Source organism: Anomalospiza imberbis, chromosome 14 (genome assembly GCF_031753505.1).
Source record: "Anomalospiza imberbis isolate Cuckoo-Finch-1a 21T00152 chromosome 14, ASM3175350v1, whole genome shotgun sequence".
Lineage (NCBI taxonomy): Eukaryota > Metazoa > Chordata > Aves > Passeriformes > Viduidae > Anomalospiza > Anomalospiza imberbis.
Genome location: NC_089694.1, coordinates 19074940 through 19094940, shown reverse-complemented (window position 1 = coordinate 19094940; position 20001 = coordinate 19074940). Strand labels below are relative to the sequence as shown.

General features: G+C 51.2%; 2 protein-coding genes across 6 annotated transcripts; one reads left to right on the top strand and one right to left on the bottom strand.

Annotated features, from left to right (window-relative positions):
• Positions 1 to 317: 317 nt before the first annotated feature.
• CMC4 (C-X9-C motif containing 4) lies at positions 318 to 8587 on the top strand. 5 transcript variants are annotated; one of them, XM_068205322.1, is made up of 5 exons: positions 3855 to 3935; positions 4145 to 4196; positions 4278 to 4460; positions 5401 to 5467; positions 7171 to 8587. In XM_068205322.1, the coding sequence occupies exons 4-5, from the start codon at positions 5410 to 5412 to the stop codon at positions 7338 to 7340; spliced, it is 228 nt and encodes a 75-aa protein (XP_068061423.1). In that variant the 5' UTR covers positions 3855 to 3935; positions 4145 to 4196; positions 4278 to 4460; positions 5401 to 5409; the 3' UTR covers positions 7341 to 8587. The 5 variants fall into 5 exon arrangements, with proteins under 5 accessions (XP_068061419.1, XP_068061420.1, XP_068061423.1 ...); XM_068205319.1 differs by lacking the exon at positions 4278 to 4460 and having other exon boundaries at positions 3816 to 3935; XM_068205320.1 differs by lacking the exon at positions 4278 to 4460 and having other exon boundaries at positions 3863 to 3991.
• A 786-nt stretch (positions 8588 to 9373) lies between these two features.
• Positions 9374 to 15861, bottom strand: FUNDC2 (FUN14 domain containing 2). Its single transcript, XM_068205324.1, has 5 exons — positions 15777 to 15861; positions 15173 to 15323; positions 13805 to 13880; positions 12509 to 12643; positions 9374 to 12093 (listed from the first exon to the last, which is right to left on the bottom strand). Exons 1-5 carry the CDS (start codon positions 15793 to 15795, stop codon positions 12016 to 12018), a joined length of 459 nt encoding a protein of 152 aa, XP_068061425.1. The 5' UTR covers positions 15796 to 15861; the 3' UTR covers positions 9374 to 12015.
• Positions 15862 to 20001: the final 4140 nt, after the last annotated feature.

Genomic DNA, 20001 nt, shown 5'->3' with positions numbered 1-20001 from the left:
GGCGGGTCCGGGGGGCGGGGGACGGCTTTGCGCGGCGCACGCGGCGCGGCGGTCACGGCGCGGGTGCAGGTAGGTCATGGCGGGCCCGGCCGGGGCGCGCCCGCCCGCGGCCGCCTCACGCCCAGGGCCGCCCGCCCGGCCCCGCGGCCCCGGCCCGGGGGGACGCGGTGGCTGCGGCGATGTGCTGCGCCCTCCTCCCGCCCGCCCCGCCGTGGCCGGTGCTGTCCGACGGCCGCGCCACACCCCCTCCCCTCCGGCCCTTCCTGCCCGGCTTGGCCGCGCTGCCCCCGCTCCTGCTCCTCGGCCCGGCTCTTGCATCCCTTCCCTCGCCCTCCCCGCCTCTCTGCCTGGCTCCCCCCGCATTATGTCCATCTTTTTGTCTTCCTGTTTTTTTAGATCCCACCAAAGCTCGGCCTGCCCTCCCCACGCTGCTGGACAGCCCGGCTGGTCGGTGAGCATCTGCTACCCCTCAGTAGGTCGGGCAGAGCGGAGCGTGGAGTCAGAGGGGCTTGCTCCAGGCAGAGTAGAGTCCAAACCCCCAAGAAGAAGCTTTAGAGTGTCTCCACATGCCCTTAATCACCAGATCATCAGATCCCCGAGTTGTTGCCAGAGCTGGGCTGGGTTTTTCGGGAAGGCTCAGCACCCCTGTAGGCCTGAGGTGTGCAGGCTGCTCTCATGCCCCAGCAGAAGGCCAGGCTGGCCAGCCGTGCTTTGGGGCTATAACTGTGTCAGCACGGCACTGCTGAGCCTCAGCAGTGCTTTTCCTTGGTGCCTAAATGGCAGCTGAGCTCCCAGTTGCTTTTTAGAACAGAAGGTGATAAAGGGTGGAGTTTATTCAGCACACTGACCTCCAGCTCTGGGGTGGTCCAAGCAGCATCTGAAGCAAGTTCTGTCACTGTTTCCATAAAATATTTTAATGTACCCAACTTAAAACCAAATAAATTGTCGTGACTACAAGCTGCATTCCTCCTCCTGGCCATTTTGACATTTATCCATATATTGTGGCTCAGAAATCCATCCAGGTCCCAGAACAGCGTTAAACTTCTAAGGCTGATGCTAAGGTGGACAGAACATCTGCCAATATTATTCCTGTCTGTGGGGATTGGGATTTGAATCTCCCCAAAACAGCACTTTGAACAGCTCAGCCTTCTACAGCTATGTCGATGGGAATGTTTAAGTTTCAAAGGATGATGCTGCAATCCTGCATATTTAAGCTGTTGGGGTTTTTGTTGGTTGTGGTGGTTTTTTGATAGGTTATGAAGCAAGCAGTATAAGAACTTGGCTTTAAACTTGTTTAAAATATAAGTAAGCTCTCTTCTCCTTCCACCCATGTCTTCCTTCAGGCTTTGTTTTTGCTTTCTAATCAAACCTGCAGCAGTAAGACACTGTGTATGTTTTCAGGTGCACTGTCTGAGCGTGTGCTTGTGCAATCTCCAGTTTCTTTGGTGTGTTTGGGTGCTGCAGACACCTGTCCCACCCCGATCCCATTCCTGTCCCACCCCGATCCCATTCCTGTCCCACCCCGATCCCATTCCCGTCCCACCCCACACCCAATCGACGGTTTTGCCTGACCTCAGGATTTTCCATGTGGCACTACCTGGGCGCCTCCACAGGCCAGACTGAGCCTTTCAGCTTTGCAGTTCTGGGGAAGCCTGGGGCAAATCAGTGGGGCAAAGGGTGAAAACACACATTAACCTCTGCCCATTCTGCACAGTGTCCTCTGCATGAGAGCTTGTTCCGTTGTGCCGGGTCTGTCATCGCTGCCGTCTCCACTCACCATGAGCACAGACGTGCATGTTGTGCTTTAGTCCTGCTACCTGTAGTTCAGCCAGGCTGAACCAGGGCACTCTTTGGATAGGAGACCTTCCAGGAGAGCTTACCTACAGCAGGAAACACAGCTCACTTACTGAGACATACGTTTCTATTACCGGAGCCAGTCTTGAGCCTTCTGGTTCTGACCCATAAAAATTCCAGCTTTGAATGGAACAAAAGCAAGTTCTTGGGCATTTCTTATCATGATGGAACTTCCTGCAGTTTACTGCAGAGTAGGAGAGTATCCTGGCCAAATTCCACCTGGGGTGATTATGTTCAGCTGACTGAAAATGATCAGTGGCAATTGCTGCATTTCACTGTTGGGCAGAGTTCCACACAGGGGTTTAAATTTGTAATGTGGCTTAGGTTAAAGCAGAAAGGAAAAGGATTACAGAAATGTCCCTTTAACCTTAATTCCTGAAGGCCTTGTGAGGCTTGTCAGACTGCAGTCACATTCCTCTAAATGCCAGTGATCCAGCTGGTGGGGCATTCCTTGGAATGCCTGTCCCTTGTCACAGGATGGCAGGCAGAACAGTGGTGCTTTGTGTAGGGCGCGTGCACATCCCCACACATCAAGCAAGGAAACAAACAGAATGGGTGAAAAAAAGAAGTAATAAAAGAACACTCAAAGTTTTCTTTGTGATGGTGCTGTTCAGGCTGATCCGTGGTTGGTGTTTTGTTCTCAAAAAGGCTGAGTGCTCCTTTGGCTCAAAAAGGTAGAGAAACCCTGATGTAAGATATGGAAGGCATCATGGCAGAGTGTTTTCTGTTAGATACGCACCCTAATGTATAACAATGTATTTTTTTCTCTCCCTGACGTTCACTCCTTTATTTTGTACCCAGATTTTCTTGCTCCTGTTTGAAATATGCCTTATAACCTTACAAGTTTTCAGAAGACCACTGTGTTTCACTGGGATAAAGAATATTTCATCTGCTTCATAGCAGGAGGATGTTGTATGTGTTACAGCTTAACTTTGTTCTACTTTACACCTAGATAAAGGATGAAGACTGTCTGTACCATTTTGATTACCTCTTCTAGGGTTCAAAGAGAATCATTTCCCCTGACCTCCATTTGCTAATGGCTCAGCTTGATCTAACTGGCACACAGATAACCGTGCTGTTAAACAAAAGTTACAGTAGCAGGAACCACCTCAATGCCCCAAGCTCCTCTGCCCGTGTTGGTGGCTCTCTGTGACCAGCCAAAAGCCGAGTGACGCAGTCCTGAGTGCTGCTCCCGAGGAGTTTGGGTGTGAATGGACAGTGCTGCCACCCCTGAGAGATGAGACAAAGGATCCCGCACCCCGACAGCTCGGCGAGCTCCAAAGATGAGAGTCCTGCACACCGAGCTCTGTGCTTTGTCTCCAGAGTGATCTTCGTTCCTGTTAAGCTCGCCTCACTGCTGGTCACGAGTTTTGCTTTTGGGATTTAGACCACCTCTTTTTTCCCCCTCGTTTTACACAAAGACTGTTATTAGGACTGTTAGTGGAATGAGCAAAGCCAATACTCACAGGGTTTAACGTTGTACCAATAGCACCTTTTGCCCCAGAATGCCTTACCAATGCCACCCGGCATGCGTGTCCCGGTGTACGACTTGGCCTGACGTTTCCGCTGGCTTAGGCACCACCTCAGCCTCCCGAGGTGACTTTTAGGGACATTTCCGCACGTAGCATCTCATCCAACGAGTCAGACACCACCTGGCTGCCAGGTCCGGGAGCTCTCTCCGTGAATGTGCTCAGAGCTAAGGAGACCTCGTGTGCACCCCGCGGGCCGATGCCGTCCACCTGAGCTGCGGAAGCGCCTGAGGGATGGCACAGGGAGGGCAGGCTGGCGCTCCACCCGTGCGGCTCTGGGTGCGGCGCGTGGGGGTTTACTGCGATGAGCACCGCAAAACCTGGCTCGTGGCTGCAGAAGAGGCAAGTGTGTGCTTTGAGCTTCCCCGTGGTTGTAGCTTTGCTGTTTCAGGTGCCTCTGCCAGTAACTGCCTGCTCTGTTTGTTACTTTCCCCCAGGAGGAAGGTATGCTGAGGGCTCGGATCCAAAGAGTTCAGGTTCCCCTGGGTGAGGCGCTGCGACCCAGCCAGCTCCCCCCATCCCGGCTGCCTCACATGTGGCAGCTGTCCCAGGGTGAGCAGTACAGGGATAGTAACTCTCGCGTTTGGGAGATAGAGCACCATCTCATGGTAAGGATGGTGGCAACAATAGACCATAGTCATTCCTGTTTGTGAAGTCATTTGAGATCCTTGAGGGACGGCAAAGGACTGTTACTTTGTTGAAGTCCATTAGCTCAACCACAGTAACTGTAGACCTATTGAACTTTTCCTTGTCACTTACAGCTTGATGGTGTTGAAGAACTGCTGCTTAAACTCGTGCCTGGGGATTAATCTGGTATGTGCAGACATTACCCCTGCTTTGTACTGTGCACTGTTTACTCCCAGTCTTTCTTTACTATGAATTTTTGTCTTTCAGGAGCAGTGGCTCTAGGAAGATGCCATTGTCTGTTTTGTACAATAAAAGGTTCTCTCTCCACTGAAATGCAGCCACCTTTGAGGTGGGAGCAGTTAAACAACACACAGCAGCATCACACAAGAGTTTAGGACAGGCAGTGAAGAGGAGTATTGTGACCAAGTGAAACGTCAGGGGGAGTTCTAGGTAGGCAGAATGTAATTGCCCCAAATGGAATTTGGCCAGGATGCTGCAAAACATGGCCTAGTGATGCTGGAAACTGCTGTGGGGTGGTGACTTGTCAGAAACTGGAAAGGCAGCGGCGCCCAGCTCTGAGCAGAGCCTGAACTGTGGCTCAGAGGGTTCAGTCTCACCACCACTTTCAGTGACACTGGTGCTTTCCTTAGAGGTCTCCCGTTCAACTACTGGTACCACCAGCTTATGCTTGGCTTTTGATCTTACACTGACACAGTTACAGGTGTCACAGCTGCAGAAAAATCAACTTGAGTGTCTGAAATCCTTTTCCGATGGATTTGAACAAGATGGAGCTGTCCTCCAGTCTGGTTGAGGGGTTTTTTTGGACAGAGGGAGAGGATTTCCAAGAGACTTTCTCCTGAAATAAAAATGGAAAGAGCCCTTCTTGTTGGCTTTATGGCATATACACAACTGAGTTGTTTGGTTGATTGTTTTTTTAAATGCCTTCTCCAGCTGTGGTTCCATGACTTGCCACCAAATCCTTGGTTGTGTAAAGCTCATAGAGGTGGATTTCACACAAATTTGTGTCTCAGTATTCGGTCTAGAGATAGAAAACTCTTAAAATTTAGTCAGCTGTGTTAATTTGAATATTTTCTGGAATCTTTGTACACCCAAGTGAAAAAGGACACATTTTAACTAGAGAAAAGAAAAAGGCTTTTAAACTTAGTGACATGAAACTTCCTCTATTCATTGTCCCCATCATCATCTTTTAGCCAGACACAGAGAGTTCTTGTGTATGTTGGCAGGCACCTGCAAACAGCAGCAGATGTTTTCTGAATGATGACAGTGGGGGAAATGGGGAGCTCTTGAAAGATGTGGCTGTAGGACATTGTCTTTCCCCTACCCCCTGTAAAGAACCCTGATCTACAGTAACATTTTCCTATCATTTTAGTTCCTGAACATGTCCCAGAAGGATCCCTGCCAGAAACAAGCCTGTGAAATACAGAAATGCTTGCAAGGTACCAAGTGTCATTTTGTCTTTGATGTCTTGATTTTTGGTGGAACTTAATTCTTTAACTTAACCTTGTCCTTTTCACATTGAGAAGGAACAAAGCACATTAGCATCACCTGGTCGCAAAATGAACAAAATTATAACATCTGATTTTAATAGAATTGCTTTGTGCTTAATTGTAAATAATGAGACATCATTAGTATAAAGCAGAGCATTAGTAACAGTAATGTGCTTATAGTGTTCTCCGTGCTGGCAGTGAGATCCCAGGTGTATTTTTGGGACTCAGCTGTGGGCAGGGAGAGCTAGACTTTATAATAAGCTCTCTTACAGTGTGGTTAGCGAGGGAGTAGGTGGATCGCATGAGAAGACCGCAGAGCTGCTCCAGGGGTGTTTCAAGAGAGGTGAGACAGAATTCTGTCAGGAACACGTTAGGTGATCTGTCCTCGAGGTGTGAGGTGGTCTTCATGTCCCCAGCAATTGTCTGGAGATGACCTCTAATGTCCTCATGGTTTGGAGCATTCTCCCACAAAGGTCTACCTTCTCTCCCTGTACTACTGCACTTAAAAGCTGATGGTTGACCCTGCTTTGGTCCCATCTGTGGCAATGTTCTTTTTATAACGTTTGTGGAAGTTATTCCAGGTGTTTTTCCTGTGTAGGTTTGTGTGCAGTGTTGATCTGAATGGTTAAGTGTTGGCAGGGAAGCTCTTTGCTGCATGTACATGTCACTGTCACTGCTGCTGTTCACGTATTGTGCTGTGGAGGTGTCTGAAGTGTGCAGATGAAGCAGCTGAGTTGAGAGAGCAAAGCAATTTTCCTCTGTAAGAGCCTTTACTGAGGAATGCACAGTCATTGTACCCAGTGTGTGAGAGGGAGGGTGGGAGCTGGACCTTTGGGAGATGCTGACTTCTCAAAACTCATTGTTCCAAAAGATCTTGCTGCTTCCTCTGAGAGACTGAATGCCTGCTGTAAATCTTTTGTGTTTTCCTATCTGTGTTTGACTTTCAGCAATGCATCCTTGACAGATGATGGTGTGCCTGTACGTAGCTACAGTTTTAGAAACAAAGATGCAAAGGCAGAGGGATAGTTAGGAGAGCCTTGGAGTACTCATCAACTGCAGGTTATGGCAGAGAGAGATCAGCTCTCCTCTCCAAGGGCCTGCCATGCCTCTTGGGCTGCCAGCTTGCAGAAATCACCACAACCTTTTTCTCAGGGCTGATCTCTGTGTTTGTATTACAGCTCACTCACCAACCCAGGCAGGGCATTCATAGCCCAGCGATCACAGCAGTGTGGTTTGCTCATTAACCAGAAGGTGTTCACTGCTGCTTTCTGGGCTCTCCACAGGTGCTGTGTGTCTCACATTATGCTGCTATTGCTTCTTTTAATCTTTTAAAAGTCAGAATGGGTGTGAGTGCAGTTGTGTAGTGGTTGCAGAGCTCATCCGAGGCAGAGGAGGTGGCTGTGCATGCCCTGTGTTTCTGGGCAGACAGGCAGGTGGTTCTAGACTCAAACAACACTGAGTCTCTTCCTGCAGGGCTCCTCTCTGAGAGCCTTTGGCCACAGCTTTAGATAGCTGCAACTAAAGAGAGGTTTTTGTGAGCAAGAAAATGATAGAATGCTTGTAAGCAGCTGAAGAGCTGGGCTAGGTGTGCTCCCTCAGGGAACAAAGCCTGTTCCTCTCTGCAGACCTGGTGTCTCCTTCTTATTTTCCAGCGAACAACTACCTGGAGTCCAAGTGTGAAGCTGCGCTTCAGGAGATGCGGAAATGCTGCGCTCGGTATGCCAAGGGCAGATCCGTCTGTTGTTCAGGGTTTGAGAGAGAAGAAAGGGAGAGAGAAAAGGTTAAGTTGACTTCAAAAGGAATTTCCCCACCACCTCAGTAACACAATGCAGCTCCAGCAGGTGCTGGAGCATGGACTCACTTGAAGAGCTCGTGTGTGTTTTTTCAAGCCTTCTTTAGACTTTCAGAAAAGCCAGATTGCTCCTGGAACACACTGTTCAGCACACCAAAAAGCATTACACAGTACCAACATATGGCCTGGTTAACAAACTTTATTTTCTGTATGAAAACATAATCTATGTTGCCTCTGCATCACACCTGTGAAATGTCAACTTGATGTTTTTAGGATGCTTACCTTACTCTAATCCATCCTTGCTCTAAAAATGGAGAATTGGAACCGAGTTATTCTGGCTTCTGGAGTGAGAGGTACAGGAAATGAGCTCAGAAGAGTGAGTTTAAATGTGAATCAAACCCATCTTGATACAACAAAGGTATTGCTGCCACCACGCAGTAGTTCCAGACAACATTTGCCTGTCCAGTGGTTCAAGCTCAAGAATGGGAATCGGGTCTGATGATTGTTCCTAAGTCTTGTATAGATCATGAGTGACTACAAGTCACTTTGCCTAAGTGCCTCACTTTTCCACTGGACAGAGTTTATTTTATATTTGAATTGCCTACACGCTGCTATTTGCATGATAAAAATGTTACAGGAATATAATTTCAGGGATTGCTACAGGGATAGGATATTTTTTTAAAAAAGCAATATTCATTTGAAAGATTTGACTGTTGATACAAAATTTATAAACTTATGTCTAATTGAACACCTTTAAGCAATATGCTTTGAATCCAAGTCTAGTTAAAACTGCTGATACCCAAAGGCCTGTCACAGAGCCCTGGGCTAGATCCAAGAACTGACTTAGGTGCTGCTTACTGAACAAGCAGTTGTAGGCAGTTATTTTCCACACAGCATTCCAGACTCACTCCCAAGCCGGCTGTGTCTGGACCCCAGGAGAGATGGCTTTCCAGAAGCTCTCGGCCATGCAGCAGAATTTCCTGTGACCTGTAGGAAGAGCTCATAGACAGGTTCCTGCACCACCCTTCAGAGTTGCCTGTAGCAGGAGTCCAGGCACCCAAATATCAGGCTCCCAACCCACTAGCCCTAACTCTGTATTAGATCTAGCCGTAAAGGACTTTTGTGCTGTGATCAAGTACAACTTACTAATGAAATAGAGCTTCTATAAACCACTGAGGTCTAGGCACAATAGCTGTGTGTACTGAAGCCTAGAAGAGCAAACCATCTGTATTCACTGCTCTGAAATACCATGGTACAAAATAAACGACTGGAACAAATTGCGGTCTCTGGTTGTTTGTTGAGCTGCAAGCCGGGCGTCTTGGCTGCTGTTCACGGCCCAGAGCCATGTGAGATCATGTTTAAATAGAAGCTGCTTGATATTTTTATAACTGGGGCTGAAGATCAGAATAATTTAGGGCTTGTCTTCCCCTCCCACTGCCCTCGCCCCCAAGAAAAAACCTGTAAGACAAAACAGGGGGTTTAGTGTGCCTGAAAAGTAGGGAAAAGCGATGACAGTGTTGTGAACCACCTCAAACACTGACAAGTAGCTAATTTTTCTCTTTTGTCCTATCTGAGCAGGAACAGTGGAAAGAAAGTCACTAATAGATGATAAAATATATGTATTTAGGCTTTCGTTGCAGCTATGAAAAAGAAATAGCCTTATCTCTGTGCCCATTTGAAGTTGGGTGGAACAAATTTGCTCAGCAGAGGCAACCCAGGCTGGCTACAGACCCACCTCCTGCCCTAGCAGCACCCCACTTCTTGGGAGTATGGGTGATTGGTGCCAGGATGATCAGGGAGAGGGATTTATGAAGATAGCCCAGGTTACCTGTATGGATGAGAGGGAAGGCTGGTGCCCTCATAGACTCATTTATGTTGGAACAGACCTTTAAGATCGAGTCCAACCATTCCCCCAGCACTGCCAAGTTGACCACTCACCCATGTCCCCAAGTGCTGCCTGCTACACTCCTGCTGCTGCTCTGGCTGTGGGTGCTCCCCTCAGTCACAGTGAGACAGGAACGTGCTGGTCCCCAGGAAGCCAACAGACCTCACACAGAGAAGCATTTAGAGCAAAACTGTTTAATAAAATATCACTTCAACAAGCATTTACATACAATATATAAAACACTTTAAAAGCCTAATGTGTTTGAAATCTTCTCCTAGTGTAACAGATGTCAGAAGTTGTTGAAACAAGACTGAAAGGAGCAGGAGTGGGGAGGGGAAGGGACACCTCATCTTGGCACCTGCACCAATGAAAATGCATCCCCACAGACTGATCCAGCATCAAAGCTTCCAGTGTCGCCCCACGGCATCAAACAGTGCCAGCCGCGAGCCCAACACCAGCACAGCAGAAAGATTTGCCACATCCTGATGTCCTTGTCCATTCTCTGCCTACATTCACATCAAACTCAGCATACATCTGTTGTTTCCCCTTTCAGCAGCATTTTAGCTCCCTCTCTGGGCCATTTCTCTCCGTAGCAGCAAACTGGGACTTGAGCAGAACTCACACCACCTAGGGCTGGGCAGAGGCAGTGACTTACTTGAGCCTGAAAAACATCCCAAAGGTCTGTTAATGATTTGCTTTGAGCTTTGTTGTTGGAGACAGCTTTGTGGAGATCAGTGCATCTCAGAAGAAGTTGTGTTCTGCAGCCCACTCAGCCAAAGAGCAGCAGTGCTGTTGTCCTACAGGAACAAGAGATACCCTGCAAGACCAATGTATCTATTTATGCATGTTCACGTCTGCAGATCCTACAGAAAAACAAACCAAATCGCAAAAAACCCCACCACCATCTGTAACTGCTAAACACCAATTTATGTAAGATCTATTTGCTGCATCCCATCACTCCTGCAGTCCAGGATGGCCTTTAGGAAGGCCATTGTTAAAGGATGTGAGCCCAGCTGCTCCTTCATTCTCCTTGGCCATGTATGGCAGGACAGGAGCAAAGACAGCAACTTCTATCTCCTGATAACCTGCAGCCTCTTTTCAGATGCTGAAGGTGAGGAAAACCACAGCTTAATTCACGTGGAGCTATATGGACACTTCAATCAACAGAGCTGAAACAAAATTACCAACTGCAAGTGCTCATTCCAAACCCTCTGGTGGAAGAGCCCACCATTTCAGCTCTACCAGCAGCTCTCTCCCCCTTCCAGCCATACTGAGAGCAGCAGATCACAAAGCCTTTGCACAGCACTGGAAATGGGGTGCAGCTGCTGAGCCAGGTGCTGCAAAACACCCACCCATGAGTGTCATTGCTCCCTACCATGTTTCCCATTGAAAGATGAGCTGACTTTCATATAAAATCCCACATTCTGGGCAAGAACTCCTACCTGCACCTGCTGGAGGACATCACCACATTGTCAGACAAGTCTCTAAGCTCGCAGAATACCTCTGGGGGATGTTTGTTTGTACTGCACACAACTGCACTGAGTCAGACTGTCCAAAAACAGCTGAGCTCTGCACCTGGGCTGCCTCATCTCCTGCAGGAGAAGGGCTGCAGCTTTTGGAATTAAGCAAACAGCTTTTCTTGTGGAAATGGCAAACACAAAGAAGGAAGGAACAAAACTGAGGCAGAAATATGCAAATAAACCACTCTCACAAGAGTGTGGTCTGATCTTCACAAAAGTTTTGTCATTTCAGTTGCTTGCAGAGACCAGGGAGAAGGAATTTGTGCTCTTCAGAGACAAGTAAAGGACTGCACTCCATTTCACATCATCCTCCTTTCTCCAGTATAGCTGGCAAGAGGAACCTGGACCAGTACAGTGTACCCTAAGCAGGGATGCATTTCCTGTCTACAATCCTGTCCCACATGGTTACAGCTCAAGGAGCATCACCCATACCAAAGTGACCAGAGAAGGTTGTGGTAGACATGGAAACCCCAGCCAGAGGCCCAAAGTGTTTTACTGTAAGTGGCACAGCTGAAATACCCCCATCTGACACAGCCAGGCTGGGCCTGCTGGAAGCAGGAGAGAGCCTCAAAGGCTGAGCAGTCAGGTGGTTCTACAGCACACAACTTGGTGACTTTCAGAAAACATCATGAGGAAAGGGCCTGGAGAGTCAGCCTCAGTGCTCCGTTTCCATCAGCAGTGCCAGTGATGCAATTGCAGTATGGGGAAGGATACCAGCAGAGACAAAGCCAAATGGCCATCTATGTGCAGTGAAACAGCAGGGGGAGGGCAGAAAAATCCACATTCCCCTGTCCTGGACACAGCTCAGGCTGTCCTTTGACACTTCTGCATCCACCCCAGGACAGTCAACCACATTTTGGATTCCACAGACCACCTCTGTGCAGAGGGAAGCAGAGGTGTTCCAGGTACCAGGGCAGGAATACTGAAAGCTAAACCGTGGTGAAGAGCTGACACATATAGAGTGGTGAAGAGTTTGACACATATACTGGCAGACAAAGGTACATGTAACAGTCCTGAGCACCTGGAAGAAGCACATTTAAGAGTTTTCTCTGCCGCTACATTTTTATGGTTGAGACTCATCAGAATATTTGAGACTGGGCGTATTTGGTGGGAAATCATGATACACTGAGAGTTGTAAACTTCCAGACAAACCCCAGCACACTAAGCAGCGTTGTAAGAAATAAGGGCTGGAACCTGTGAGCAGACGGGACTGAGTCTGTTGGCAACATCCTTTGACTTCTAAGTGAGAGATAACAGCAGTAGGGGAGGGGAGGTTGGGCATGAAAGGAGAGCGCAGCTTCTAGGATGCCATTCCAAGCAGGAATCCTCCAGCAAACCCTCCAGTCAGGATAACATTCTTCTTCAGAAATATGACCACCTAAGCAGGGGTGAAAAGAGACAACAGTGTTCAACAACATCAGGCCACCCATTGACCCTCCTGCCAAGAAGAAATCCCTCAGGCTGTTCTTGAGGCAAGTGATGCTCACAGAGATGCCACTGCTCAGATTTGGGAAAACTTCCAACCTAATGACCTCCCCTCCCTAGCTGCACCAGCACACAGCCAGATCCTGCTTAGCCACGAGCAGCCAGCTCCTCCAGGAGAATGCTGTGGGAAGTTATGTCTTCCTAAACTCTAGGCAGGCAACATCCACAGCTTTTGTCATCACTCCCATTTTGCTGTCATGCAAGAAATTCCCTCCTTGTATTTGCACAACTGAACATCCATAACAGCTCAAGAATCAATCCTGTTTTCTGCTGTCCCTCTGGCACATGGCCTGGGAGAGCTGTCTCACCTCATCCACTCTGCTTTTCACTTCTGGAGGCATTTTATTACCACTGGTGTGAAATTTCAGCTGCTGCTTGGCTTTGTTCATGTCCCGTTGCACTAGGTTCCAGTCCACCTTGATGTATCCCGTGTGGTTTGCAATCTAGAGTTTTGAGGATTAGAAAAAAAATCCTGAAGTCCTGCATGACCACAGCTAAACCTCTTGCTCACCCATCTTCCCCGACCACAGCCACCTCCCACTCAATGGTCCAGTGGGCACACTGGCTTAAAAATTGGACAGAACACCAACCCTGGAGCTGTGTCAGCTGCTCTGCAACACCGTAATCTGTCTCCCACAGTAATGCCTCAACTGCTGGGCACACACTGCAGCTTAGCCTGCTTCAGCCTCTCTTCCTCAGTGTAAAGCTGGCATCACCTCCCCCTGTCAACTGCCATGGATATTATTGGGACTCTCTGCAGTTCTCCTGCTGCTGTGGGTGGACACAGCTATTAATAGCCCATTCCTCTCAAACTATTTTATCTGCTCAGGGTGATTCAATTGTGGAATTCCCTCTGCCCAGAGCAAGCTTCTGATGTTCAGCAGAACAAGCAGAACCAGGAGAGTGAGGGAGAATGAGTCACACACAAGACCTGTCTGTCTGAGGAGCGAACAGGTGAGAGCTGAACAAGGCCTGAGAGCTGCTCTACCTGCTCCAGGATGCACCAGATACATGAACACATCTGAGCAGCTTCCCTCAATGCCAGGGCTCTTGGAAACCAGCAGAAGTGGTAGAGGATAGAGAGAGATCTTCTTTCTCTCCTCTTCCCCAGTGCTTTACAGTGAGCCCCACCTGTGCTGGCTGACTCCTCGGGAAGCCAGGCTGGCAGGAAGCACGTCACAGATATGGGTAAATCCTTCTTGACATGCAGGGCTGTTCCTCCAGGGACACTGTGTCCACAGCCACAGGAGTCAGTATGCTAGCCTGTCCTGCAGCAGCAGCATGGCTCACTGCAGCTGAAGGCTGCCTCATGCTCCACTCAGGTGCCCCTGCAGTAAAAGCTCTCCTGTGCCTTTGGCCTAGCCTTTGGTAGGAGATCCTCAGTGGACGTGCACTGGCAATCCTGGGGTTTATGCACTGACCCTGCTTTGCTGTTGCATCCATGTGCCCTGGAGAACACACACCTTTGACATTCACAGCCACACAAAGCCCCTGGCAGAGGGGGTAGACTGATCCCACATGCCCCAACAGGCAGTGGTTCCTAGAGAGACCTGTGTCCCCAGCAGCACGGTTCTCAGAAAGCCTGGGCTGCTGTTCATACACACCTGAAGTAGGAAAAAGCCTCCTCCCACTGCTGTCGCTGCCAGCTTTCCAACTTTCTGGAAGATGAATCCAGTACACCTACAAATCAACCGGCATTCAGTCAGAATGAAACACCACAGACACATATTATGCTTCCCACATGCAAGGCTGCCTTTGGCAGCAGTTACCAAAGACTGGAGACAGCCTGACAATCAGCAGAAGAAACCCTTGTGCAACCAGAGAGAAGGATTTGCACCCAGACAAAATTAATGCTTTACAGCTTTTCACTTTGTGCTGTCACATTCCAGCCTTTTTCAGTTTGATTCTTATCTCTTCAACCTCATCTTTCTCCTAAAAGAGTAACCAGAAATCTGTGATTTCATCAAAATCAACAAGTGATTTTATGTTTTGATGTTGTTTTTTTTAACTGGTATCATCTCTGAGGGGAAATTAGGAAGCAGACGTACTGCTCATGATAGAGCATGGGGAGCAAATCAGAAGCCTCTTTCTTACTTATTTAAAAAGTAAGCAGCAATTAACTACTTACTTTACCTTTTTATTTCTCAGAAGAGAAAAATGATGGAACAAGCACACAGCAGTGATGTAAGGCTATACTGGTCTCCAAAATGGGTTACCTGCTTTCAACATGAAAAACACTCCTGCAGCCAGCACCACCCCATTGCTCAGTCAAGGCAGAGTCACAGGCTGGTGTGTTGTGCCACCCAAACCACACTTTCCTTGGAACACGGTTTCCTTATGAGCATTGCAAACAACACAGCAACCTGCCTTTACCCATTTCTGAATACACCTAGTGCAGGTGTGTCCATGTCTCTCGTATGAGAGAGGCAGCCAGGTCACGCTTCTGTGAGAAGACAAAGCTCTGTCATACACTGTTAAATAATTACCCGGTTGCCAGGTGAAGATGAGTGGCGTGGTAAGAGGCAGAGCAGTGATTACACAATATTTTCAACTCAAACGATGCTGTGGGAATGAAGTTACAAATAGAGCCACACTCGGTCCCAGCTACAAATGACAGGAAACCCTGGGAACTGTGAGCCCAGGAGGTTTTTAATGCAGGTGCCTGAAGCACATCCACCTCCAGTGGAGGAGGCATCCTTGTTTCAAGCGGTTTTTATTTGTCTGTTCTAATTCAACAGCACCAAGTTAAAAATAATTACAGACTGGTGCAATTTTCTTTGCTTCAAGACAGTCTCAGTTCTTCAAGCTATAGACAGCATTTAAGACGTCCCAGAGCTCAGCAGACCATGCCAGGGGGCAGGAGGCCCTTCTCTGAATGACTGCCACATGATCACCCAGCAGCTGCCAGTGTGACCCCAGAGACCCAGCCAGCGCCTGCCATGAGCAGCAAGGGCAACCCCGGCCCATCTTACCATCCCGTGACCCCTCCGATCACCAGCTGCGTGGCCACATTGTATTTCTCAGCGCTCGACCCCGAGCTGGGGGCGAACATCTTGCGCCACCAGGGCCGGTTCTTGGTGTACTCCGCCAGGTCCAGCACGTTGAATGTGTCGTCCTTCGCACCTGCAGGCACCTGGAGAGGCTCAGTGCGGGGAGGACCGTACCGCAGCCCCCTGCAGCTGCCCGGCGCCTCCCCAGGGGCACAGGAGCCCTGCCCAGACGCGCAGCTCACGGGGACTGGCACTCCCCCAGGTCTCCGGGAATTCCCAGGTCCCTCAGCCCCCTCCCAGGGCCTCCGGGGCCCCGTGCCCGAGACCGCTCACTCCCTCGGGGACGCCCCTCGCAGAGTGGCCGGGGCTGGGGGCCCGTGCCCGGAGCCGCCCCCTCGGGCCCTCAAGCGGGGCCAGGCCCCGGCAGCCGCCGCCGCGCGGTGCAAAGGGAGCGACACCGCGCTCTGCAGCGGGGAGGCCGAGCTGGGGGAGCCGGGGACCCGCTGCCAGGGGGAGAGGAGTGGGGGGACCCGCGCCCCGAGCCATCCCCTCCCCGCCCGGCCCGGCCCGGCCCGGCCCGGCCCACCTCCGCCCGGCACCGCCATGACGCCGCTGCGCTCCGCGCAGGCGCGGGCACGGCGCGCGCGTCACCGGGAGCGCGCGTCACCGGGAGCGCGCGTCGCCGGGGAGAGGGGCGAGGGGCGAGGGGCGGGGAGAGAGGGAGGAGAGGAGGGGAACCAGGGGGAGAGGGGCTGCGGGAGAGACGGGCGGGGACAGGGGCGCAGAGATGGGCAGTCACCGGGAGAGGGGCGGGAACGGACAGGTCGGGAGAAAGGGGCGGGAAGGAAGAAAGAGGGACACGAGGGAAAAGGGACCCGAGGGGAAAGGGGCGCAAGGGGAGGAACGGGAGCGCGCGTGGGTGCAGCGCGGCCGTGGCCGTGCGCGGGGGCGCGCCCGGGTCTCGGCTGTGTCCCGGCGGTGCCCTCGGTGCTCCCCTCTGCAAGGTCTCCGGTGCTGCAGCAGCATCGCCGCCCGGAGCGGCTCCTCGGGGCCCCTCGGCCCCGGTGTCCCCGGGGTCGTTGGTGCTTCCGCCTGACCGGGGCGGGTGTGCGCTAGCAGCGCTGCTCCAGCGGCGTCCAGCGAGGGACAAAGGCGTTCCTAAAGGCCATGGTGGTTTGCTTCCTCTGACATGGGAGCTTGGCTGTGGGCTGTCGCAGGGCGGGAAGGGCGCTTTTTGCCGCTGGCTAAAAGGAGCCCAAACCCTCCGGCATTCTGGGCAGCTGAGCACCCCGGCGTGCGGGCTCGGCTGCGTTGGAAGCAGCAGTGCATTCAGCTGCAGTGCATTAGCCAGCACACCCAGCTCAGGCCTCTTGTGCCTCTGCCCCGGAGCCGATTTGGGCAGCTTGGACATGCTGCCTGGTAGGAACACATTTTACTGTTTCCCCTGAAATGATGACACCTCTGATCTCTGAGCCATTACTCACTTGAGCTCCCGTAGAACAAATGCCACCTACTTCCCAGCTGGGGATGCAGCTGCCCAGGGTGTAGCAAAGATGGAAATCCTGAGACACAACACAACAAGTAACAAAAAATTCTCATGGAGATTGTGACAGAGGAGACTTGACCGTCATTTGGGGTTAATGGAAAGCAGTGCGTGAGTGGGAGCAGGAGCGCAGGCGGCGTGGGACGGGTAGGGGAACAAACCCTCTTCCAGGAACTAACAGCAGCACTCATCTGCACTGGTGAGGACATCCTGCTCGTAAACATCCCGGCACCTCGATGGCCCTTGCACGTAGGTCAGGAACTGCAGCAATGTCCCATGTGTTTCCTGCACTGCCCTGATTAAGGGGAGCTGGCTAGAGCAGTGTGTGCGCATTCAGACCAAAGTGATCGGACAGCACTTCCCTGGGCATGGAAGGAAAAGATGTGGCTGTGGAGGGGATGGCTGGAGGCAAGTTGGCCCCTAGAAATCCAATCTGAACACCAGTGTCAGGTGGCACTGGGATCTCCTGCATGTCTGCTACATGAAAGGCTTCCATCCCTGTGCAGCACATGTGCCTGGTTTTGTGTCCCTTGCCCTGAGCAGAGGGATGCCTTCATGCCCTGGGACCAGGCAGATCTCCTTCAGTACCTCCAGCTGTGGGCTCTCCTACACACATGATCCCAGGGGCATCTGACGGCCTGGGCATCTGCAGCATGGCCTCATCTTTCCTAGCACACGTGCACCTTCATCTGGTGCAGGTGCTCAGCTTCCTCCAGCGGGAAAGAAGGATCTGGGCTGACAAGGTGGAGGTGCTTCAGGGTTGGGGACTCCTGTGTGGTGGGGCCAGGCTCAGCCTGGTGTGGTGGATGCAAGGACAGAACCCAGCAGCAGCACCTCAGCAGCCCACAGCCACTGCAGCTCCCTGCCAGGTGCCTTCCTGGTGTTCAGCTTTGGAGGCACAGGCATGAAACACCATTCCCATCTCAAAGGCTTTCTCTCCCTCTTGGCACCACCACAGCCTTCCAGCTTCCATGGCCAAGCTCAGCCCACCAGCCCATGGGAGCTTCCAGTGAGTGCTTCTGCTGCCTGACTCATTCAGAGACACCTCTGATGTGAGGAACAGGAGAGAAAGCAGAAATGCTCCACTGACCCACTTACTGCAGGGAAACCCAGCAGAGGAAAGCAGGCTTAGTTTTGGGACCTCCTCCATGGCAGTATTTCTACTCTGATGCTAGGGTAGGTCCATCAGGGATGGATTTTCTGGATACTCAGGGGTGTTGATGGCATCAGCCCTGCTGCACTGCTGTTCCCCGGGGGTGCCTGTACCTGTGAGTTTGCCCATCCAAGAACTGCACTGGGCTGCAGCCCCTCTTTGCTCCATCACTGCTGGGGTGCAGCAACTTGGAAGTGCTGATACGAGGGGCCCTGCCTGGTCCTCCAGACAGATTTGTGCCATGTGGCACAGCCATTTTCCTGGTGCCAGGAAGAGTGAGTGCCCTGTGTGTGGCTGCTGCTTCTGAGATACTCAGTGCTCCTGAGAAGCTGTCACAAATCACTTGTTCTCTCTCACACACACACAAAAAAAAAAAAAAAAAAAAAAAAGAGAGAGAGAGAGAGAAGAGATTAGACACAGTTCAAATGGTTCTGAGTAATTTTTGTCTGCTCCAGTCTGTTATTGCTGTGAGAACTGCACATTTCAGGGAAACAACAAGCATGTGTGTGGGTCCCTGGCTCTGGCAAAATATGTCCTCTGGGAGTCTCCATGGCAGGAGCCTGTCTGGCTTTTCCATCACATTTGCACAGGAGGACAGTGCCCTTGGGGATGGGCAGATGAGCTCCAGGCAGGACCGGAATGCCAATGCCTCTCTGCAGCTTTCTCAAAGGCACAGCTGCTGCCTGGCCTGGCCGTGGGTGGTGCTGACAGTTTGCAGAGGCTCCCACATGGGTTTGCAGAGCCCTTGGAAGCTCCACAGCTCCTAATGGCACCCACTGGCTGGGACCATGCTTGCTCTTGCTGGGTCATGTGGGGTCCTCCTTGGTGTGCTGGGCCAAGGAGGAGCTGGGCTCCCTCTCGATGTCCAGTGGACCTTGGCCTGATTTTCTCCACACTGGCTCTTGTGTGCCTGCACAAAGCTGCTGCTGTGTACAGCTAAGGCCAGGATCTGGGCCCCCTCCCCAAGTTACTTCCAATTTTCACACCTGGATTCCTTTTCCCATAGCCTTGAGTATCTTGATGATATTTTCTTTCTGGCCTCCTGGGTTAGACCTTGTCTCTCAGGTTTACTCTTATTTCTCTGGTCCAGGAACCTGGAGCTGACTCCCAGTAGCTGAAAATGGTTAATTCAGCACTTGTCAGTGTCACAACCATTAATTTCTGACTGTGTCCAGGCTCCTGTCACTGCAGCCCCCAAGGGATGCTTTTCCTGACTATCCCCTGTGATCTCTAGATGTTGTCATCCCATGGTGCCCAGAGCATCCCTGCCAGGGTTAGAGTCAAGAAGTTTCTGTGTTGCCCCATGCAGAACTCCAGCACCCAGAGTTGGAGACCCCTCCTGGCAGCCTATCCCAACCCTCCCACATGCCCATTCCATGCTGCCACCCCTCAGCTGCTTTCTTTATGGTCATGTTGTCTGCCTGGCGATGTTTTCCCCATCTGCTTGTTTCTGGAAGCCTTTCCAGATGAATCTCACAGCACCAGGAGATTCCCAGATGGGATGACTAAAATAAAGTCACATCCATAGCAGGAGACACTGGTGCCTGAGGCACAGCCCAGATCTCCCATATCTCTCCCAGAAAACTCTCTTCCCTCCAGTATTGAGCACTCTTCTGCTTCACTGCAGTAGGGCAGGATGCAGAGCACCCTGGGGCATCCCCAAATGTGACAAACCACTTGCTTTGCCCCAAAATACCGGCTGGAAAAAGTGAGGTGAGTTGTTGCTCACAAAGCAAAGGAGCCCCAGGCTAGTCATGGAACCAACTGTGTGTGTACAAGCTGGAGAAAATATTTCTCACTCACTCGTTGCCTCCCCAGGAGCAAGGTGGGTGGTGTGGGGGAATCAGTTTCCGCCCTTTGCTGAGGGTTCATGTCAGAGACCCCCAAAAGCCCATCCCTCCACCATCTCCACTGTGTCCCTCTGTTTCCCAGTCACCAAGACCTGTCACATGGATGCTTCTGCACACACTGGGACTGTCACCAAAGGGGTCACTGCCCCCGTTGCACTCCTGCTGCCCTGTGACATGATTTATGGGACATTTCCCCACCTCACTCATCCAGGGGATGCTGGGACCATGCAGGGCGTTCTTCCTCATCTTCCTGCCTTCGTGAGCC